This window comes from Thamnophis elegans, chromosome 12 (genome assembly GCF_009769535.1).
Source record: "Thamnophis elegans isolate rThaEle1 chromosome 12, rThaEle1.pri, whole genome shotgun sequence".
NCBI lineage: Eukaryota > Metazoa > Chordata > Lepidosauria > Squamata > Colubridae > Thamnophis > Thamnophis elegans.
The window spans coordinates 37,622,355-37,646,422 of NC_045552.1; the positions used below are offsets into that span (position 1 = coordinate 37,622,355).

The 24,068-nt window shown below is 43.1% G+C and overlaps 1 protein-coding gene across 1 annotated transcript in view; it reads left to right on the plus strand.

Moving 5' to 3' along the window:
• ATRX (ATRX chromatin remodeler) overlaps positions 1-24,068 on the plus strand; it is a 95,146-nt gene that overhangs the window by 48,590 nt on the left and 22,488 nt on the right. Inside the window, exons 14-25 of the mRNA XM_032227783.1 lie at positions 716-821; positions 2,414-2,593; positions 6,835-6,973; positions 7,339-7,448; positions 8,644-8,790; positions 8,958-9,135; positions 13,178-13,315; positions 14,150-14,325; positions 15,362-15,479; positions 17,000-17,130; positions 23,296-23,384; positions 23,501-23,673. Coding sequence (XP_032083674.1) covers positions 716-821; positions 2,414-2,593; positions 6,835-6,973; positions 7,339-7,448; positions 8,644-8,790; positions 8,958-9,135; positions 13,178-13,315; positions 14,150-14,325; positions 15,362-15,479; positions 17,000-17,130; positions 23,296-23,384; positions 23,501-23,673 — 1,685 coding nt within the window. The remainder of the gene's footprint in view (positions 1-715; positions 822-2,413; positions 2,594-6,834; positions 6,974-7,338; positions 7,449-8,643; positions 8,791-8,957; positions 9,136-13,177; positions 13,316-14,149; positions 14,326-15,361; positions 15,480-16,999; positions 17,131-23,295; positions 23,385-23,500; positions 23,674-24,068) is intronic.

Genomic DNA, 24,068 nt, shown 5'->3' on the forward strand with positions numbered 1-24,068 from the left:
TGTTTAATAATATTGCAGAAAGATCTCTGCAGAAATCTGTAGAGATAAAAACTATAAAGCACTTCCCAACCCAGAAATTTTATTTCAAGTTTTTTTAAAAAAAAATTGTTTTAGCTATTAAAACCTGAATGCCAAATTCAGATTTATAATGCTGCTTCTTAAAGAGACAGAAACAAAACCCTATTTACTATCTGGAATGCTTTGGAATTATCATATGTGTTTGGTTCTTTAAAAAAAAAAAAAACAAGTCCAGTTTCTTAAAATCCAGGCACTTTTGCCTTTTTCTTTTATTAAAAAGAGATTAGCATCCAGTATACTTCTGTAGTTTTTGCCTGGTTTCACACAGTACACAAAGCATGGAACATTTCTGGCTTGGGATGTTATAATAAGGTTTGTAAATCATGCTTTATTCTAGTGATGCAAACCAACTAATAAAGCACTATTCAGTAAATCACTATTAAAGTATAACTTAATGCAGTGTAAAATCCCCTAACTGAACTCCTTCATTCTAAAATATTAATGCAGAAGAAACAAAAATCAACTGGATCATAAATAAAGAGGGAAAACGTCAGCCACATTTTCTTTAATAATTTAGGCTGATTTGATTAGGAATAATGTATATACAATCTTGGAGGAAAATAAGAAAAAACCCCAGTGGTCAGTACAGTTAGCCAAGAATAATCCTTTTTAGAACAGTACCCCTTCAATTTTTTAGGTCCGCCAAGAAAGCAGAATTAGAAGAAAACCAGAGGAGTTACAAACAGAAGAAAAAAAGGAGACGCATAAAAGTCCAGGAAGATTCATCTAGTGAAAACGATAAGGTAGTATCACCTGGTTAGACCAGCATTTTGTTTTTGTTTTATTTTTTGTCTTTAAATATTCATAATTTTAAAAATCTTTTACAAATACCTTGAGATGTTTTTGAAAGTAATGAAACTTTCCAAACAAGTTGGATATGGCAAGTGTCAGCCTTGCAAGATAGCACAGATAGGAAGAGTGCCGGATGAACTAAATATAAGCTCATATTAATTAATATAATCTTGCAAATCTGAAAATAACATTTCTCCCCCTTCACTTTTACTGCTCAAGAAATAGGGAGGGGTCCCTTCTGAGATGTTTCCCATACCCCTATTTCTTCTATGGGCTTGGTTGCCAGAATGTTCCCCTGGCTGTGGGACTTCCCACTTTTCTCCAAGGTCATTCCCACGTACCATTCCATCATAAGGATAGATGTTCTCGTTCAATTCCAACTGAAGTATTGTGGCCAATTCTGGTTTTGAAAAGAGGTTTAGAGAAGAATAACAAGGTTGATCGGGGAAGTATAAATTAAGACCCCTGAGAAAGAGCAGCAAGGAGCTTAGTTTGGAGAAAAGGTGAGTGATGGGGAGATAATGGCATTCTTTAAAAAGAGACCAAAACCTCATCTTTGTCAGCCATGTAATAGAATAAAGACATTTAGTTTTTAAGAAGGTTATTATCAGAGAAAAAATCCCTGATTGTGTTTTTTTAAGTGAGGATGGACTTCCCTTGACTAGATATACTCAAGGGGCAACTGAATAATTATCAGTCAGAAATCCCAAAAGTGTCCCTCCCCCCTTCCCAAGAGGCATTTGGACTTTCTGTTTTTTCCTTGAAGACGTTCCACTTCTCATCCAAGAAGCTTCAGCTCTGATTGAATGGTGGAGAATGGTGGGTCATTTAGTCAGAACTGAAGAAGCTTGAATGAGGAGCAAAACATCTTCAAGCAAAAACAAAGCAACTTTGAAAAAGCAACTTTGGGACAACCATGACCTAGATGACTGAGAATCTCCATAGACATCAGTCAGGAGTGCTTAAATTTGGACACAGTGGCTAAAGGGCCCCTACCAGTTCTGAAGTTCTGTGTCCTAAACTCAGAGTAAGCTTTTATATCATAAAAAGCATCTGTAACATTATATCCTCTGATATTAGCATTCTCATTCGCCATAGCTTTACTTTGGATTGGACAGATTATTCCAAATCACACCAAAACCCACTTCAATGTATGAAAATCATGGCAGTTTTGAAATTAAATTTTAAAATGTGCACCCATTGTTGTTCTTTTACTTTGCTCCTGCGTGTTTTATAATACAGTAAAGGGCTTTGGAAATATAGGAAATCCCAAATCCAGTTGCGATATAATGTAAAGGAAATAGAAATTAGTCCTTGAGATCTCAATATATACACATGGGAAATGCTTACTGTACTATCTCAAGGCAAGTGATACCCTCTACCGTAAGTACAAAAGTTCATGGAGTTTGGTTAGCCAGTATTAGTATTTGGAATTATTAAACAATGAAAGGCAATAACAGTAAATTGTTTATCTTGTTGAAAGAGTGTTTTATGTTTTATTTGAAATTATGATTAAGAATATATCTTTCTGGAACTTTTACAGAGCAATAGTGAAGATGACGATAATGATGATTCTAAATCTCCCGGAAAAGGCAGGAAAAAAATAAGGAGGATTATTAAAGATGATAAACTCAGAACAGAAACGCAAAATGCGTTGAAAGAAGAAGAGGAGAGAAGAAAACGGATTGCAGAAAGGGAGCGTGAAAGGGAGAAGCTCAGAGAAGTATTTACATTTTTTTAATTGGGATATTACCAGGATTTACCCTTGATTTTATGTAAGCCGCCCTGAGTCCCTTTCAGGGAAAAGGGCGGCCTATAAGTGTTAATAAAACCCTAAAACCCTAAACCCTAATTTTTAAACAAGTGTTGAGGAAAGGCAAAACTTGCTAAAAGTTGCTAAAAGAGAACTGTAAGAGAAATATGTTTGATAGTCAGTGCTTTGTTTTATGTAATTTTGCTGTTGAAAGCATTTTTCTTGAACGTAATTGTTTTCATTGCAAAAGTACTTCAAACAAGCAAGGTGTTTGAAAATAAGATTGCTTTTCTTAAATCAACATATAACACATATATGCAGAACCCTGATTTTCTCTTATTAATGTATTCATTTAAGACGCTTGCCCTGCTTTCTTATTTTATGTTTTGCTTTTATTAGTGTAGTTTTAACAGCACTAAATTGCTTTGACTGTTGTGGTTGGAATGAACGACAAGGTCCTCATTTTGAAAAACTCTGGTTGGATTTAGTTGAAAGCATGTGGATCATTACCCTGAGTTTAAAAGCTTTTTAAGGCTTTTTATACCATTGGATTACCTGAGGATTGCATTATATTACTCTTTTTTATCTTTTATTTTTTCAAATATAATTTTTCAAAGTCTTTTTTAAAAGTTACATTACATCACTGTTCTCAGAATTCCCCAGCCAGCACGGTTGACAGGAGAATTCTGGGAGTTGAAGTTCACACATCTTAAAATTGTCATGTTTGAAAAAAGACTATATTAGATTGAAATAACTATGCTCATATGATGCTTTTAAGATCTAATCAGGTGACAACAGTATATCATTTAAAGAACTAATATAAGAATCAGATAATGATAATAGTAGAGGTTGATAAAAATAACCAAATTAGCAAGAATTTTTAAGTACAGGAAGTCCTTGTTTAGGAATCTTCCATAGCTACAGCAGTGATCAAAAATAAAGGAGCTTTATGAGCAATCTTTGCATTTATGACTTTCACAGGACTGTAATTCAAAAGAAGCTGAAGTAAGTTCATAAGCACAGTCCTTGTTCCAGTTAACAACCACTTCACTTTATGACTGAGTTGCTGGTCCTAATTGTCATCACTAAATGAGGATTATCTGAAAAGCTATAAAAGGTGGCAGGCAGTGGTGGGATTCAAATAATTTAACAACCAATTCTCTGGCCTAATGACCAGCTGGGTAGGCAGGGCTTGGGGGGGGGTGTCATGTGACTGGGCGTGGCCAACTAAACGTCACACATCAATGGGCGCTCTGCCTTAGGTGTTACAATGTAATAAGAATTAACCGGAGAGGCAGTTTCTGTAATCAGGACAATAAAGATTAGGCTAGAAACAACACTAGAATATTTCCTTCCTATCTTACAGAATTAGCCCTGTGAAGTGGAAAAAACACAAAAGGATATTTCTTCCAACAACCGGTTCTCCCAACTGCTTAGAAAGTTAACAACCGGTTCTCCCAAATAGGTGTGGGCTGGCTGAATCCCATCACTGGTGGCAGGGCACATTAGACTTCTGAGTTAGGCTGATAATATGCTAGTTTATTTGCTACAAGCAACAACCTTAATTGGGACTAGCAACTTTGTTGCTAAGCATTGTGTACATTGTAAAGCATCACGTGACCACTCTAGACTTACAATGTTGGTTCTGCTGCAGTTGTTAAGTGAATCACCTGTGATCATTAAGTAAGACATCACATGACCATGATTTATAATTTTACTGCCAGTTTTTCCATTGACTTTGCTTGTTGGAAGCCAGCTGTGAATTTCACAAATGTGCTACATCATAAATGTGTGCCAGTACTAACGTCCCCTAAAAACTGCCCTACCGGCAATGGGCATAATATACGGGACATAAGAGGCTCGTACAGCTGACAATTTGGAGGAAGAAGATGACATTCCATTTATTAGATATAAGATGTATTAGAAAGTTTGAGCACCTGTCAGGAAATGGCAAGCCAAGTATTCATAGTCATAACTGCACTCTCGCTTTAGTGAATGTACTTATTTGTTGTATTGCATATTCATCCCTCAGAAATTGCCCCTCCAGAGGAAGACGGGTGCTGAGACTAAAATCATTGACTGTGAATCTTCTGATGGTTTGAGGAACCGTGGGAATGGGTTGTTTGCAGTATAATAGTGATATGTTTAGCAAATAAGATTTGGTTTTATGGATTGCCCAAAGCTGATATTGCCCTTCCTCAAACTATATATAACCCCTGCCTTCTCCCTGACGTGGTGATTCAGTAGGCTAAAAGAATTGTGTTAGAAGTTATGCGTGAGGGACAATTATGAGCTTTTTGTGGCTCTGGCTGTTATTGGCAAAGAGCTTGCTAAGTGATAACGTCTTGAATAGTAGTTCCCAATGTTGCGAAAATACCCGAGCAACCTCCCTTGCTCTTGAAGAAAGATCCGAGGATGTCAAAAATCCCAGAGAACAGGGTGGAATCAAGTTACAGGATGTGGAACAGGTTCACTCCCGCCAACAGCACATCATTTATACTTGGGGACGGAACCATAAGCCAATCCCAACACCTAAAAGTCATGACAAACCCTGTAAGAAAAAGGGCAGAGCATAGGGAAAACGGGCCCCTGCAACAATTGAGAAAAGGGAACTATATGTTAAGAGTGCTGGAGTTAGGTCAAAGCATAATTAATCAGACTGATCCTGACCTAGGCCAAAAATGCTGGTTGTGCTTGTCTGCAACCTCTTCATCTTACAATGCTGTTCCAGTTCAGCCAGATTTTGGGAAAAAGATCAGAGCTACGATTGACTTTGACAATGGAGGTAGATGGGGAACTAAAACGGCCCAGCTATACAGCAATCTGTATGACGCACTTAAAAGGAGTTAATGTTAATGGAAAGCCTAATCCCATATACCCTCAATTAAGATGAAGCTTCAGATACTAGCTCCTATATTCAAATTGCACTCTTAGAAGTGGATAAAGTGATTCTGGAAGATAAGCCCTAAGATGTGTATTGCTTGCATCCTTGCTTTTTTGCTATTCTGTATCCTGCATGCTTATATTGTTAATCTAACAGGCTAGACTCAATTGTGGGTATTAATAAAGTCTAGAAGGGGGGAATAAAGTAGAATAAAATATGGATTAAAAATATAGAATGAAGACGTGTCAAAAGTCCAAACCACAAGATTCAGATAAAGTTCATTAATGACACGTAGTCCATACCTGTAACAAAAGGCGAAGTAAGACCCTCATCTACTTATAAGGCTTTCCCCCCAGAATAACTAATAAGAAATGAATTAAGTATTTCCGTGTTGCTTTTGAGAATGTATAAGAACGTGTGCTTCGATAGAAGGTTGTTCAGAACTTGCAATGCTAGCCATGGGCTAGCTTTCTGAACCTGGCTGCCAGATAAACTTTTCCTGTATCCTGAGAAGTCTAAAGCCTGTCATTTTCTGCAACATTAGGATATAAAGAATATGTTTTCTTTTATAATTTGGGCAGTTAATTCTTAATTTTCTTTCTGAGCTTTTGCCCTTTTCTTAATAGAATTTTATAATTCCACACATGCTGCCTCCAGAACTGTCGTTTGAGAACTTCTGGAACATGAGGCTTTATTTATCTTATAACTTTGAAAAACAATTTTTCCTCCTGCCCATGGCACACCCTCTGTCAAACCAGGATTCTGTGTTATGCTTTGGGCAGGATGCTGAATGATGTTTAGGTTCAGCAATATCCTTCCAAAGCTAATAATATTCCATATGTTCTCAGATTTGTATCTGCAATATTCTATAGCACTTCAGTTTGAAGCTACTAAAAACAGAAATTAATAAGAAATAGATTTCTAAACTTCCAATAAGGACAGATAAATGCACAGAAGATTTTGACTGATTGCCCACTAATCAAGCATATTTTGTTATAGTTCTCTGGGGCACCTATTTTATTTTGGCTTGTCGGATTTTTGGCAACTATCTTTTTCTATCTTAAATCATAATATGTGCAAAGACTTAAATGTATTTATTTGCTATGGATGTGTTTAACAACTCCAAGCATGCAGAAAGTGTAATGCAATCCCGCTGTTAATTTGAAAGGGGGAGCCCTTATCTGGGAATATGTCCCATTGAATTGCCTCGTAACCTGAAAAAAAGACCTCTGTTTGGCTGTAGCTCTCGATATATATTTGCTTTCAGTGTAACGTGAATATTGAACATATTGAATTAAATGCACACATCCCAAAAAAATCTTTCCAGGTAATAGAACTAGAAGATGCATCGTCGAAATGTCCAATTACAACTAAGCTGGTTTTAGATGAAGATGAAGAAACCAAAGAACCATTAGTGCAAGTTCATCAAAGCATAGTGACAAAACTTAAACCTCATCAAGTAGATGGTAAGATGGCATGACAATTTTTATTTAAAAATGCTAGACTTTGAAGATGTATGTTTTGAATCGATTGGGTTAGAGCCACTGGAGTTTTCTGTGAGGTCCTTGGTACTCTCTGAGTTTGGTGGCTTTCTTGCACACATTTCACTACTAAACTAGGATTCATCAGTGCATGGATTGTGTTACCTAGTTTGGCAATGAAACGTCTGCAAGAAAACTACCAAGCTCAGAGAGCACCAAGGTCCCCAAACCTGAGCTACGAATATTGTCTTCTGTTGATTACAGTGTTCTATTATAGCTATTGCATTTCAGAGCAAAAATAAGTCCACTGTTAAATTTTAAAAGATCTTTTAAAAAACCTTTCCTCCTAGGTGTTCAGTTTATGTGGGATTGCTGTTGTGAATCTCTGAAAAAAACCAAGAAATCTTCAGGCTCTGGATGTATTCTGGCGCACTGTATGGGTTTGGGAAAGACCTTGCAGGTATGTTTAAGGATTGGTTGGTTAGGACTAACCTTGCTCCCTCCAGCTTCTTCCAGTAAAAGTGAATCATGTCTTGTGAAAACTGGTGAAACATGTCCAAGTTACCTAATGCATGTCCCTCCTGCTGTTATATATAATTCCTGGAGAGAAGAATGAATAGCTTAGGTACCTTTTCTACACTTTCTTCAATCTGTAGAACTGGAATTCACTTCTCAAAAGAACCCTGTGGGATAAGTTGAAAGAATGACCCATCAGGTTGCTTAATTAAATTCTTGTGGGGCTTGAATTTGAACATTTGACTCCGCAGCACTGGTCAGAACATCTGTCAGTTACGTCCAAAGAGCTAGCTTCAACTACTTTTGAAAGTCATTCCTTCTGCATCAAATCCTTTCTGATTTGAAAAAATGGGGAAGGGAGTGCTTGTGATCACAGAAGGAGAGAAATAGCAGATAATAGACACACAACAAAGATCGGGTTTCATGTCATGGTTAAGGCTTGAAGCTAGGAGGCAGGAGATTGGAAACTCTACTCCTGTTTTAGCCACAAAGCTGTCTGGGTGACCATGGGCCAGTCACTCTGTTTCAGCCCAAAGGAGTGGGCAATGGCAAACAACTTCAGAACAATTTTGCCAATAAAACCACAGGGTTTTGTCTAGGCTGTTACCTGATATATATAGCAAATACACACACACACACTCACCCCCCCCTTCACATATACATGCATACATATACTATGTTGTATGTATGTATGTATGTATGTATGTATGTATGTATGTATGAATGTATACACACATATACAGGGTTAAAAGCATTTCTAAGGAACATATATTCCCTTTCTCAGTAACTTCCTTAGGAACCAGACCTTCCTTGTTCATTCCTATACTAAAACATAGTGTATTTGAGTTAGTGTGCTGCGTACAACTTATGGTCCCTAAAAATGAGTTACTTAAGGTCAAGAAAAACGGAAAGAGGACAAAACCAGTTGGTTATTGGTTAGAAACTATAGTAAATGTTCACAGCAAATTAATGTAAGAAGAAAGTTGTTAACCGACACGAAGTACATCAAAATATTCTTTTGTGTTAAAAAATAATAATTCATGATCTGTCTCCTATTTTTTGTTTGTTTTTTTAAAAAAGGAATTTTTCCCCAGGTGCAGTTTTGTTCTAATGCTGATTTTCCTGCCTTTCTTTTGAAGGTAGTTAGTTTCCTTCATACCATTTTGCTTTGCGACAAACTGGATTTCAGAACTGCCCTTGTTGTGTGTCCATTGAACACAGCCCTCAACTGGGTGAATGAATTTGAAAAATGGCAAGAAGGCCTAGAAGACGATGAGAAACTTGAGGTATTCAATGTGTACTATCGATAGGTGGAGATTATTTCTGCATCCAGGAACAGTAAATCAGTGTTTAGAAGTATGAACTTCTTGGCTTTGAGTATATGTGGAAAGCACATTCAAATTACATGTTGACTTTAAAAAATAAAACTCATTTATTTGCTTGTTTTCCCAAGGTCTCTGAACTAGCAACAGTGAAACGCCCTCAAGAGAGGAGCTACATTTTGCAAAGGTGGCAGGATGAAGGAGGTGTCATGATCATAGGCTATGAAATGTATCGTAATCTTGCACAAGGGAGGAATGTGAAGAGCAGAAAACTGAAGGAAATATTTAACAAAGCATTGGTTGATCCTGGTAAGCCAAAACACTGCAGATCCTTTCTTCTGTGACAAGTAAGCAAGTCATGTAGAGAAGGCGACATTCTTGAGTAGAGAGATGCCCCATTCTATTTGCAAAGCAATGTACAGGAGAATGCGGGTTACGGCATAACCCCTCTTCAAACTGGAGAAAGAAACAGCAGTAACCAGAAAAAAACCTTTCTGTAGGAACTGATAACATGATTGATGAATGGTAAAACTGTGGTATTATACACTCTCTACCCCTCTCCCCAAAAAAGAGAGAGCGAGAGGAGAGGGAGAGAGAGAGAGAGAGAAAAGAGAAAGAAAGAAAGAAAGAAAAGAAAAGAAAAGAAAGAAAAGAAAGGAAGAAAAAGAAAAGTAGTGTGGTAGTTGTTGTAAGTCAGAAGCTCTAGTTAATTGTTTTAGCTATTGGTCCCCAATGCAGCAGGGACTGCATTCTGGGCCCTATGCAGTTCACCTGTGCTATATTCTTGCTTCATGAGCTGCACTAGCTTCCAGTTATCGTTAAAGCACTACCTGGCACAAGGGATCTGCGAGACCACCTCTCCCTGAGGGTATCTGCTCAACCCACTAGGTTCCATCCAATGTTGTCAAATAGTAGGACCTCAGAGGAGGGCTTTCTGGCCCTTTGGAATAGGCATTGGGTAAGCACAACAGCATCCTCTGCCTGTCATTGGATAGAGAGGCACAATTGAATACCATTAGTGTACCTTTGCTCTTGGATGTTATGCCACTAAATTACTTTCCCCAACAGTTTCATGGAGATGTTAAATAGAAGTGAGAGAGGGCATTTAAGGGGCATGCAGCTGGATCTCTCTCCCCCAGCACTGATTGATGCTGGCCATAAAGGCAGGAGGGGAAGCACTGCAAAATGCTCCCTCCCGCACTTTCAACCCTCAAAGCTGGCCTGGGAGAATAGTATAGTTAATGGTATTGAATGCCATAGAGAGACCCCAGAGGGTCAGGCTGGACATAGAACCAATGCTGTCTTGACACTGTAGGTCTCTGGGAATCCTGACTGAATGGCCTAATCTATCACAGCCTCTGAAGCTGCTTGCCTGCCAGTATCTCAACAACCTCCCCTAGCAAGGCAAGAGTGGGGGATAGAATGGAAATTATCCAAAATGATTAGGTCCAGTTAGGATTTCTTGAGGAAAATGTGTGTTGTTTTTCTATTGGCATGAATCCATGCGCGATTGACAACTCTTGGGACTTTACCGTCGGTTGTGTCTAGCTTCCCTAGATGCAGTTGCAATTCTCCATCTGAATTTGTAGAGGCTGCAGAGAATAAAGGCAGCTAAGCAGTTAGTTGAAGTCATCCTGCATGTCCATTTGAGGCCCTGAGCAAGGATTCTGTGCAATTTGTGAGTAAGAAAGGTGAAAATTCAGTGAGGCCTGGATGGGCTGTAGGCAAGTGGCATTCCAAGTAATTTCCCTCCCTTCCAATTTGCGATATGGAGATGATGAATCAACACCCCAATTGGAATCTCCCCTTCCAGACCCTGCCCAACCTTTTCTGGTGGAGAACCAGGCTTGGCCTTGGAGTAGCACCCAGAAGAGGTGAGGCTTCAGAATGTAACCAGGATGGAAAAAAACACACTAAATTAACGTAATATGAAGTCCATCCAGGTGCGTTGAAAACAACTAGTAGAAAGTGTGTGTGTGTGTGTGGGCACACATACACTTAAGCTTTGGGGGCAGCCCTCTGATCTACTGTGAACCTTTTGTACAAGACTCATGCCTTGTGTCTTTCTGTGCTTCTTTCAGCAGTCTGTTTTCTGAGAGATCATATTTGTTGATCTGTTTGATGGCTTTATCTTTATACCGGTAATTCTTACTTAATGATCGTTTGTTCATCAAGCATTCAAAGTTATGGCGACACAACTGAACAAATAGTACTTAACGGCCCCTGATGTTTTGACCGTCCCCTTGTGATCATGTGATCAAAATTTGGGCACTTGACAGTTCACCCACACTTAGGATTGCAGGGACACTTCAGGTCCCCATACCTGTCCGTTCCCCCCCCCCCCTCCTTCATCTCTGCCCTTTTAGCCTCTCTGTCCAGCAACAAATAGTGTGAGCCTTTCTCTCAATGCTTTGGCAGTCTTCTGAGGCCTTCTGGAACCTTGGGTGATTCTCGTGATGCTTCAGGAGGCCTCTGAAGCTTTCCAAAGGCTTTCCAAAGCATCACAAGAAAGAGGCACATTTTTTGGAGAGTGTTATGAGCAGCCTGAGGAAAAAGGCCTGGAGCAGCCATTGGTTAGGCCAGGCCAGGTGCATTTGGTCAGCAGCAGGCGGAAGAGAGAGAAATCCGGGGATTGAGGAGCACATGATGGATGGTGGATGGGCTTGGTAATTGGGGGCTGGCCACTGTGTAGGGCTGGAGGTGGCACTCTGCAACAATGGGGTAAGGGGCATCCGTTTGAGACTGCTGTCATTTCTGTCTCTAGCTGAGCCTCAAGGTCACCATTGCAGAGGAATGTCACTGCAAAACGGCCTGGGGGAGGGCAGAGACAGGTAGGGAGGGGAGCTGAAGTGGAGGCAATCCCTTACCGTACTAGAGTTAGGGTGGATTCTCATTTAATGACCCAATGGCTTGAGTCAGGATGGATCCTCACTTAATGACCTGCAGGATTCGATCAACAACTGCACCTGGTTCTGCCACGATTGCCATTGCTAAACGAGGCAGTCAAATGACATCATGCTTTACACCCACATCAGTTAACTGTAAGGTTTTAGTCCCGGCTACCGTTGTAACAAGAACTACCTATATTTACATTATTCCCTTATAAGCCTCAATTTGTATAATTGAGTAGGCACCTGTCTTTCCCTTTTTGAAGGGTCCTTGAATGGTTCCTTTTCAAGCATTCGTAAAGTTTGCTACCCAACTTCTTCTTTAAAGAAGATTATGAAGATGCCGGATATGTAGGGAGATTTGATAACTTCCTTGTGTGCCAATATTGCTATGAATCAGTTATTACGTCATACTCAACTTTATTTCCAGTTAACAGTAGAGGGTGCTGTAATCTGGGTTTATACAAAACGTTGAAAAACTTTACTTCAGAAAACCTGTGCATATATATATATATTTGGTGAAACATTTTCGTAAGGATGAACAGAGAATATTTTATCATGTATCAAATTTGTTTCCTGTATATGTCTAATCAAGTAGTTGTCTATGTTCTTAAATTCTAGGGAATTCAATGCTCCATGACTCTGCATTTCTGATATTTAAAATATAGAAAGTGCATTGTCCTTGATGACAAGTAAAAGAGTAGTATTGTGGGATACTTGGTGCTTTCTGAGCTTGGTTGTTTTCTTGTAGATGTTTCATTACCCAACAAAGCTACCACTGATCATGTTACCTAGTTTGGTAATGAAATGTCTGCAGGAAAACAACCAAGTTCAGAGAGCACCAAGGACCCTTCAGTTCAAACCTGAGATACACATATTATCTGACATTGGTAAAAGTGCAGTATGTTTTCCTAGTTGGGCAGTTAACTTGCCAGAGTTAGACAATAGCTTGAATTTACTTTGGAAGAGATTTAAGATCTTATGAGAATGCAGACTCAACATTGGTTCCCAGCTTTTTAAAGTGGCTGCATCATTCTCCTAAAAGTGCTGAACTGTAATTCCTTTAGTAAATTTCAAACATATGTGGCTTCTGTGCATTATGTGAATCCTCACTTCCAAAGTAAATCCAAAGTAATGGCATCGCCCTGTCTGCCTATTTTTGAGAGAATCCATGTAAGAAACCATCCAAAAGTACATCCAGTAAAAATGCTACATGTACAGAATACATTTTTGTCATGGAAAGCCCTTTTTAAGATACCGCTCAGCATGATGAGCAGATCAGCAGCACAGGTTGCACATGTATTTATATTGCATGGAGGGCTATGAATACTGGTTTAGAGTAAATTGTCGGGTAAACAATCTGCCCTGGCAGAAAATTTGGAGTTCTCTCCTCCATGACTTGGCATTTAATGAGCGTCCCATACTTCACAGATGTCTCTGAGATGCGCCTTCTGTAATTTCAGGCCCAGATTTTGTTATCTGTGATGAAGGACATATACTGAAAAATGAAGCTTCTGCTGTTTCTAAAGCTATGAATTCTATCAGATCCAGGAGAAGGATAATTCTTACAGGAACCCCTTTGCAAAACAATCTCATAGAATGTAAGTACATTTTAAGAGGGAGCCAAACATGTGTTTTATATCTGTCTGCAGTTTCAGTGAAAATAAAAAAAAGTTCTGCTAATACGGAATAATGTGCTCCACACATCTTTGGTTTTCTCCTCACTGCTGATCCTTAAATATATTCAGTTTGATTATTCAACAAACGTCTGCATTTATTATTGTAAATCTATGCACACTGTTTCCACACTTACTAAATACATTTTTGCTGGTGCTCTCCTTGAATTTCTTCCCTCCCTGTTATTTGTGTAATGAGGCATGACAATTTCAATACAATTGTGTTAAAAAAGAAACCTCATACAAGGATAGGACTGCAAAGCTGGGTCTTCAGGGATGGCAGCAGACATGTCTTGCATCATGTTTTTTTTAAAAAAACCAGTCAGAAACCTGGTTCAATTATTCACCAATTCTGCTGCTGCTTCTGGAAAAGAATATCTTGTATGTCAAAACATGGCATCCATGTTAGTTGACAGCAAGACTTCAGCAGGCTTTCCCTGGCAGAGTATGGCATGCTAAATGGCAGGGTGCTGGAAAGGGCTCTGCATCAGGCATTCGGCACATTACTGCACAGATTGGGAGCAAGGCTCTAGCCTGGTCCCCAATTTGAACTAATAGTCCCTTTCTTTTAACATATAGAACAGCCTGAATCTGCTTCCAAACATTTCTTTATTTTAAATATTTATAAGTTGCCTTTCTGGACCAAAGCCACCCACCTAGAGAAGGCCTCTGTGAATATATACTTGTCCATCTTTATTAAAGACTTAAAACAAGATTACTCTGCTGAAAGGAGCTAAAAGTTACATTTCCCTTTCTCAGATCACTGCATGGTTAATTTCATCAAGGAGAATTTACTTGGATCAGTTAAGGAGTTCCGAAATCGATTTATAAACCCCATCCAGAATGGCCAGTGTGCTGACTCCACTCCAGTAGATGTGAGAGTGATGAAAAAGCGGGCACATATCTTGTATGAAATGCTAGCTGGATGTGTTCAGGTGCGTGGATTTTGATTTGTTACTTTGCTCCATTGTGAAAGTTTAAAAATTCCTTACATCTGAAAATGAAACTTAGAGAGTTTTGACACTCCTGTCAACTGAAGTTGTGCCTTTCTCTTAACAAGCAATCCATTACTCCTGATTAACAAGAAAGAAAATATTTTAAAAGCTTTGATTTGCCCACAGCCACTTGATTATTTTTCTTTTATTTTAAAATGTAAACCCCACCAGGCACGGGCACTCAGGGTGGCCTGCAATTACTGCATAATATCTATGGAAGATAATTTGGGGCAGAACTTTTAATCTTTTTAGACTTGTGACCCACACTTCACCCCAAGCTGTGACATGGGAGTCTCTTAACCTTTTCATTTTTCCCCTCCTTGTTTATTTGTGTTTCTACTGTCTCCTTCCCTCCCCTTTTAAAAATCTTTTGCAAAAAATGACGATAACTTAATGGTGTACGTCAGTTGTAGACAGGGAGTGTAAGGCTCATTACTATAGTTGCATATCAGCACGATGCTGAAGCGGAGCTGTGAGCTTTTCCTTTCCTTCTCCAGTGCAGGAGAGTGTGTATTTATAGGTCCTCACCTTCATAAACTGTGATTACTCTTATCTTCAAATGTTCAATTGCCACAGACTATGCTTATAAAGTTTGTGCCATAAAGCTATATTTAAAATAACCACTGGCACGATGAAGTTAATTAAACAAAAAAAAAGTGTGAACATTTTGAAACTTTTCCCTATGGAATACCAAAGCCTCAGTCTCAAGTGCTTCTGCCTAGCACTAGGTCTGAATCAAGCCAGTGCATCTCCCTGACCTCTGACCCAGGGTCATTCCACCGCAGAGGGAGGGTTCTATAAAGGGAAGGAGAGTGTTGAAGAATCTCACCACTTAGAATCCTAATTTTTTTTCTTTAAGCATTTTAGTTGTTCCCTGTATTTTAAATTACGAAGTTTATTGACTGACAGATGGTACTTTGATGCTCGAATGATACAATAGCACTTTTTAGCTTTCCTTTTTCTGATCTAATTGTAGAGGAAAGATTATACAGCATTGACCAAGTTCCTGCCACCAAAACACGAGTATGTCCTAGCTGTTAGAATGACTCCCATTCAGTGTAAACTATACCAGTACTACCTGGATCACTTAACAGGTAAGGATAATTCACTGCTTAATTGTAAATGAAAACAAAAAAGAACCAGAGGTTATTTCGATATGGAGTAGGCAAAGCTGAACTGCAGTGTGGGGTTAATTCTTTTTTTTTTAACCTTGATGAAGATGATTAAGGATGGTTCAGGTAATCTTGTTGACTTGGTATTCAGGGAGAATGAGAATCTCCTTATATAGTTTGGTGGCACATTGGCAACTGAAGTGTTGGTTGCTGCAAAGTCTGTATGTAGCAGAACTAGAAGAGAGAACAGCCATAGAGCTGGGACATTTTCTTCCCTACAAGAGCTTAGAAAAGGGTATTTGAGAAGAGGCAGAGGTAAATTGGGCAGGGTGCAGAGAAAGGAAAGTTTTCTCCCTTTCTCCAAATCTACCTGGATCATAAAGGGACATGGTAGCTCAGTGGCTAAGATGCTGAGCTTGTCAATGAGAAAGTCGTCAATTCGGCTGTTCAAATCCCTAGCACCGTGTAACTGAGTGAGCTCCCGTTACTTGTCACAGCTTTTGCCAACCTAGCAGTTCAGTTCAAAAGCATGTAAAAATGCAAGTAGAAAAATAGGGACCAGTTTTGTGGGAAGGTAACAGTGTTCCGTGTGCCTTCACCATTGAGTCACACTGGCCACATGACCACAGAGATGTCTTTGGACAGTGCTGGCTCTTTGGCTTTGAAACGGAGATGAGCACTGCCCCTTAGCGTCGGAAATGACTAACACATATGTGCGAGGGGAACCTTTAGTTTTTACCTTACCGGGGTCATCCATCGAAGCCTATTGGGAGGAGACATTGGAACAGACCAAAAGAGCATTTCACATAGCAACACAGAATTAATTTATACAGTTCCTCTCCATAAGATATGGTGATGGACACTGGCTTCCATACTGGCTTCCCTGACTTTAAAGGGGGATTGGATAAATTCCTGTGTGACAGGTATAGTGCCAAGTATAAGTATTAGTTAAAACTTTAATTATTCAAATGTACTTACATTTTGGAAATTTTAATAGGTTTTGAATTTCCTTGACTATTTTAATTTCAGGGGACATTGAGGTTGAATGATAGAACTATACTCTTAAGAAGTTAACATTCTACAGTTGTCTGTCATTAGCATTGGATGTAAAAAGTTATTGAAATATGATTTGCAATAGACATTAAGGCCTTATGAGGAAAATATTGTGAATTTGTTTTCTAAAATGGGATTTCTAACATATTAATAAAAATGCAGTTTGCATGTGCAAATGACATATGCCTATAAATAATATAGATTGTCAAACCTGTAAAACAAGATGAATGATGATTTTTTTAGCAATTTTAAGAAAGAAAAAAAATATGGATTCAGTTGCTGGAATAATCTGATTTCTGGTAGGAGTGTTGCACTGGGAGAACCCTCTCTTACAAATGGCTAGGAAAAAGAAAGTGAATTCCTGAGGCATTGCATAAAAGTGAGTTGATTCTGCTAAACTTACAGTTCAGTCAATCTATTTCAAGTATGTAATTGAACTCTATTGTCAGGTGTCGGCAACAGCAGCGAAGGTGGAAGAGGCAAAGCTGGAGCTAAACTCTTCCAAGATTTCCAGATGTTAAGCAGAATTTGGACTCATCCTTGGTGTTTGCAGCTGGATTATATTAGCAAGGAAAATAAGGTAATCTACTTCTCTCTGTCTTTGCCTGCAGTTAGACAATTCTCCTGTATGCTGCTTGGGGAATCCAAGCATGGGTTAACTTTGTCCATTAGCCTAGAGACTGAGTTATGTAAATTGGTGACCACGCCTCCTCTGACTGGATGGGTCAGTTTTTTTAACTCAGTCCAGCCAGAAGAGACGTATACCAATTTTCTCCAGACTAATTGACAAAATTTCGGATTCATCTTGGATTCAACAAGTGGATGGATGTATTTTCGGAGTGTTATTGTAGGACGAAGGGAGAGGCGGCAGTTCGCTGCCTGCCCAGTCCTTCCGTGCCTTGCGAAGATCGGGACAGGTAATTGCAGGCTCTTGGAGCCGTTGAGTTCGAGGCTTGGCGATTGCGGCTGCCGGCGCGAGGCTGATTCGCCGCCGATTCCGCCGCTCGCGGCTCGCTGTTTCCCACCGCGCTGAATTCCTGGGAGCCACCTGCCGTTCGCGGCGTGGTTTGTCCAGCTTCACCTGGGAGCCACCCGCCGTTCGCGATGCGGTTTGGCCAGATTGCTTGCCCGCTGCTCGTTCCGGGAGAGCGCCGCCGCCGCTGAAGGCATCCACGTTGTGGGAAGCCTGAGAGCAGCTTGTTGGTGGAAAATCCTTTTGAATTTTGGCGCCTGAGTTGCGTTTGCCATTTTGGGATTGTTTTCCGCGCGTGCAGTTAAGGCAGCCAAGGACGGGGCGTTGCGATTCTTCGCGCCCAAAGGGCTGATGAGTCATTGGCCCTCCCACTTCCCTCACTTCGGTTCTGGCTGACCTAGTGAGAGGATCGTTCCAACACGGCTCCTGCTTGCCACGCAGCCCGCTCGTTGCATTTATAAACCTGTGCTTCTGTCCTTTTGAGTCTTTTCGATTCTAATATTAGAATGGCTGACCAATCCACCTCAGGAGGTATTGTACAGCCCTCTACCGATGTCCAGCATTCTGCCCAGGCGGGGGTTAGCTCGAGGCCCGGCAGCGCCGCTTCTAGAGCCACCAGTCAAAGGCCCAGGGACACATCTGGAGCTCCGGATAGGACCCATAAGAAAAAGGAGAAAGCCAAGGCAGCGACTAAGGCTACTGGGGAGGGTAGAAATCCCCCCCCCCCACATTATTGCCTCAGCGTATTTCACTGGCTCCAGCACCGCAGCCAGCAGGGAACCAGGCCTGCTCTGCTGATCGTCCCCGCCCCTTATTTCTGATGCTGGGGTGGGGGGTTGGGGGCCCAACTCCCTCCAATGATTGCAGAGGCCCATGCAGCCTCAGCCTACGCACGGCCACGTGCTGGGCCTTCTGCCACCTTTACCCCTACTGCTGCAGGCCTGAGGCCTATGGAAGGCCAGGACCAGGACCTTCCACCAGACCTTTACCAGATAATCTCTGCAGCAATATCCAGGGGGGTGGATGCTGAACTGCTTTGTAGGAATCAGGTTCCTGGGGTTGCCAGTGCCCAAGTCGGGCCTAATCTCCAGGCTCCACTAGTGGATCTTCCGGATCTCCAGGCAGGGCCTTCTTCACCTCTCCCCTCAACTTATAGCAAGGATTCGGCCTTGGTGGAGGAAGGGAAGGTGATAGATAGAGATTTCTCTGATGATGAAGGCCTGATTTTCGATCAGCCTAATTCCTCTGGGTTATTTTGCCCCGCGCTATTCAAGTCCTTGTTATATAAAGCTAAGGCCACTACCCATATGGGGGAGGTGGCTCCTAAGGACAGCACTGCTGTGGGCCTAGACACTACGGAGCGCCTCTTCGCTGAACCAGTCTCACTGCAGGAGATTATTCCTTCTCCAAAACTTTTTCTAGACCTTATTCAAAAGCAATGGGACCAACTGACTGTGGTGGCCCCGCCCAGCAATGGAGACAGGAAGTTGTACACTTCCACTCCTGACCTGGAAGGCTTTTACAATTCCTAACTGTGGATCAGCCAGTGGTTGCTCTGGCTTCCCCGGCCCTAATTCCATCTGAAATTTCTGAAGGCCTAAAGGCAGAGAATCGTAAAGCTGAAACAGTCATTCGTAAGACCCATCAGGCTGCGGCCTGGGCCTTGCGCGCTGCCACTGCGGCGTCTTTCTTTAATAGAACCTCCATGCTTTGGCTCAAGCAGTTGCAGTATAGACTGGCCCCTGATGAAGTGCGTCTTCACCAAGATGTTACCAAGATCATGGCAGCCCTGGAATTCTTTGCAGATGCCACCATTAATGCTGCCAAGTTCGCCTCCCGGGCTGTGGTATCCAATGTGGCATCCCGATGCCTGTTGTGGCTCCGCCTTTGGCAGGCTGATGTTAAGTCTAAGTGGCGCCTGGCGTCCACGCCCTTCAAAGGCGGGGCATTATTTGGTTCTGTACTTGACCCCATCCTCATAGAGACCAGGGACAAGCGCAAGGTTCTCCCCTCCACTGGGGGGCGCGCTAATAGGAGGCATCAACCCTATAACAGACGCCAGCCATTTCGGGGTGGTGATTCTGGATTCACCGCTGCTCCCTATACTCTCCACTACAACAGGGCCTTTACCCAGCCACAGGACCGCAGCCAGGACTGCTCGGGGGCCAGGGATGGGGTCGCCAGCAGAACCAGGCGCAATCCCACAACAGGAGGCCATTTCGTGGGGCTGGTAACCGGTCCTTTCGGAGGTACCGGTGACTCCCACGGGTAAGAACCAGTGGGCGGGCGTCTCCTGGCCTTCGCTCATCAGTGGGTGGAGACCATGTCCGACGCCTGGGCCCTTCAGGTGGTGAGGCTGGGCCTCACTCTAGAGTTTCTCTCCATCCTCCCGAGACGGTTCATCAAGTGCCCTGTACCCAGGTGTTCGATGAAGTGACGTCTCATGGACGCCGAAATACAACATCTCATCTCCATCAACGCCATAGAACAGGTTCCAAAGGGTCAGGAAGGGCTAGGATTTTACTCAATCTTGTTCCTAGTGCCCAAGAATTCGGTGGGATGGCGGGCCATTCTAGATTTGAAAAGACTTAATTGGTACATCAAGTATCAGAAGTTCAAGATGCAATCCTTGAAAAGCATCTTGGCATCCATCCGCCAGGGAGACATGATGACATCAGTCGACATCAAGGAGGCGTACCTCCATGTGCCCATCCACCCAGCACTTCGGCGGTTTCTTACCTTCACTTTGCGGGCCGTCATTTTCAATACCGGGCCTTGCCCTTCGGCCTATCATCGGCCCCTCGCACTTTTACCAAGCTCCTGGCGGTTGTGGCGGCTTCGCTCGGTTCCGATGAGGGTGAATTGTTACCTAGACGACATCTTGGTCCTGTCGCCGTCTCGGGAACAGGCCCTATGGGATCTACAGGTAACAATGGACTCACTGCGGAGACACGGCTTCGTCCTAAACTTCCCCAAGAGTCATCTGCAGCCGACCACGTCATTGCTCCACCTAGGGACCATCATCAATTCCGTCACGTGCGAGGTTTCCCTGTCCCTGGAGAGGCGACAAAGCATCCAGCAACTGGCGGCCCAGGTGTCATCTCTGAGGCTTGTGCCCTTGGCAATGCTGTCCCAGCTACTTGGAAAGATGATTTCCTGCATCAACATCGTTCCCTGGGCCAGGTTCCATGCACGTCCGCTACAATGGTTCCTGCTCCCCTATCAGAGGGCCCGCACCAGCCATTCCCAGCTAAAGGTTCGGCTCCCGCTCAAACCTCTCAGGTCCCTTCGGTGGTGGCTCCTTGAACGGGCACCCTCCTCAAAGGGTGCCCATTCACGTCCTCCAAGCTCCTCAAAGGGTGCCCGTCCAAGGAGCCAGAGCGCATCCAAATTACGATTGATGCCAGCCTCTTCGGATGGGGGGCCCATGCCCTGAACCGAGTTGCACAGGGTCGCTGGTCGAGTCAGGAGCTGGCCAACAGCATCAATTGGTTGGAGCTCCGGGCCATCCGGCTGGCCCTGCGAGAATTCCAGGATATTGTAACTCACAACCACGTATTGGTTCTAACCGACAATGTGGCCTCCAAGGCGCATGTCAATCGCCAAGGGGGCACACACTCCAGGGCCCTGATGCTGGAGGCGGAGAAGCTGCACCATTGGGCGGAGACCAGACTGCTGTCCCTTCGGGCGGAGCACATATTGGGCGATTCCAACATCCAGGCAGATTGGTTGAGCAGAGCCACAGTGGACCAAACGGAGTGGCAACTCCACCCCGACCTATTCCAACAGCTCTCTCGACGGTTCGGCCATCCCGAGGTGGACTTGTTCGCACAGCCTCACAATGCACAACTACCACGTTTCTACTCCAGGTAAGTGACCCCTGGGGCAGAGAGGGTGGATGCCCTGCGTAGCCCGTGGCCGGCCGGCCTCCTTTACGCCTTCCCGCCGCTACCGATCCTCCCGACGGTCATCCAGAAGATACTGACGAGCAAGTGGAGGTCCTCTTGGTGGCCCCGATGTGGTCCCGGTGCCCTTGGTACGCCGACCTTGTGCACCTGTTGATCTCACGTCCATGGAGGATTCCGGACAACAAGATCCAGCTCAACCAGGGGGCTCTCATCCACCCGAACCCCCAGCTGCTGCAGTTAGCCGTGTGGCACATGAGCAGCCTATTCTAACCGGCTTTCACTACTCCAGCAAGGTCATTGACACTATCCAAGCGGCCCGTCGTCCCTCCACCACTTCTATTTACGAGGCCACCTGGCAGGCCTTCTGCAGATGGTGCCGCTGCGCCGGGGCTCATCCCCTCCAGGCTTTGGTGCCCCGGGTCTTGGACTTTTTGCAAACTGGACTTGACAAGGGTTTGGCGCCCAACACGCTCCGCAGGCAAGTTGCGGCCTTGACCACTGTGATTGGGGGCGGCCAGGGTCATTCATTGACTCAACATTCACGGGTCAAATCCTTTTTGAAAGGGGCTGCTAACCTCAGACCTCAGACAGTGCATCGTTACCCTACTTGGGACTTGACGTTGGTGCTCAGGGCTCTTATGGCCCCTCCATTCGAGCCTATTACATCCATCAGCCTTCGGTTGCTGACTCTTAAGACTGTGTTTTTGGTAGCGATTACTTCGGCCAGAAGGGTGTCCGAATTGGCAGCGCTGTCAGTTTGAGCGGACCTCTGCATATTTCATCCCAACAGAGTCGTCCTTTGTTTGGACCCGGCCTTCCTACCAAAAGTCAACACGTTATTCCACAGGGCTCAGGAACTCATCTTTCTGGACTTTTGCCCCAGCCCTTCTCATCCGCAGGAACGCCAGTTGCATCACCTGGATGTGCGCAGGACTCTTCGACCCTACGTGAAGCGCACTGCGTCCTTCAGGCGATCGGAAGCACTTTTTGTTTCCTTTCAGCCATCTTCCATGGGGCAGAAGGGCAGAAGGTGTCCTCCCATACCATACAGGCGTGCATTACTCTTGCTTATGACAGCCAATCCCGACCCGTCCCCAGGCGCATCACCCCTCACTCTACCAGGAGTGCAGCCACCCCGGCAGCCTGGGCCACACAAGCCTCGGTGGAAGAGATCTGCAGAGCGGCTACCTGGTCATCGCCATCACCATTCATCCGACACTACAAGGTTGACGTGTATGCCTCGGCTGAGGCTTCCTTTGGGCGGTGAGTATTGCAACGGGTGCTTCCCTCTACAGGGGACCCTGGACAGCCTAGCTCCCGCCCTGATTCTTAACTGCTTTGGCATGTCCCATGCTTGGATTCCCCAAGCAGCACACAGGAGAACGACCGTTGACTTACCTGAACGGTTCTTCTATGTGTGTTGCGAGGGGACTCCAAACTCGCCCGCAGCTCCGGCTGGCCAGGGCTATTCGTGACTCTGACTTATGACTGGTTCTTAACTGAATCCTGACTTGACTTTACTCTGAACGTGACTGTTCCAATTATTTGGGCTACGGCCATCATTGACATTGCTATACTTCATTACCGGCTGACTTTGTACAAAACTGACCCATCCAGTCAGAGGAGGCGTGGTCACCAATTTACATAACTCAGTCTCTAGGCTAATGGACAAAGTTAACCCATGCTTGGATTCCCCTCGCAGCACACATAGAAGGACCGTTCAGGTAAGTCAACGGTCGTTCTAGAAAGTTTCATTTTTTGATAGCTGGTTCCATACTTTTTTCTATTTCTGTGTGCTTTAATTTGTGTTCTGAAAGTTTGAAAAAAGGATGGCTGTGCTTAATAAAAATGCCTGATCTTTCAGGGTTATTTCGATGAAGACAGTCTTGATGACTTCATAGTTTCTGATTCTGAAGAAACATCAATGAGCTTAAGCTCTGAGGAAGATACTAAGTAAGTTGAGTTGGTCTTCTGAAACTGTCAATCCATTGATTGTTGGAATTGCATGTGAAAACAGCTGGGAATAAAATGAGTGACTGAAGAGTTTTCATCTTGAAATATATTTTTAGAAAGAAGAAAACAAAGGGCAAGAAATCCAAGAAAGGCAGTAATTCCAGTGGGAGTGGGAGTGACAATGATGTAGAAGTGATTAAAGTCTGGAATTCGAGATCTCGGGGAGGTGGAGAAGGAACGGTAGAAGAGCCAATCAACAATCCTCCCATCATTTTAAAGACAGAGGAAGGTAAGTCAGATTTTTAAAGGATGTGGAGGGCTTTTTGTAGTGGGCATTTAAGGGCAGCGAAGCCCACCATTCCAACTGCCCTGCGCTTATCATGGTTTTATGCCCCAGCAGTGCTGTTTTACTCCTTTTTCTGCCCCTCAAAATTTATTAGTGGGGTGCTTAACCTGGGGACTGCAGATCCTTGAGAGCTGAGGTTAGATTTCAGGGGTTTTGTGGATGGGGTGGAAAGGTGGGGATTACAAATTTATTTTCACTAATTGCTAACAGAGATTTAGTTTATTTTATTTTTGCTATAATGGATTAATAAAGAAATCCATATATTACTGTAGCCCTTGGCAGTGATGGTATCCTGTTTTCTTCACTACTGGTGCGGTAGTGGGAGCGTGCATGTCTGG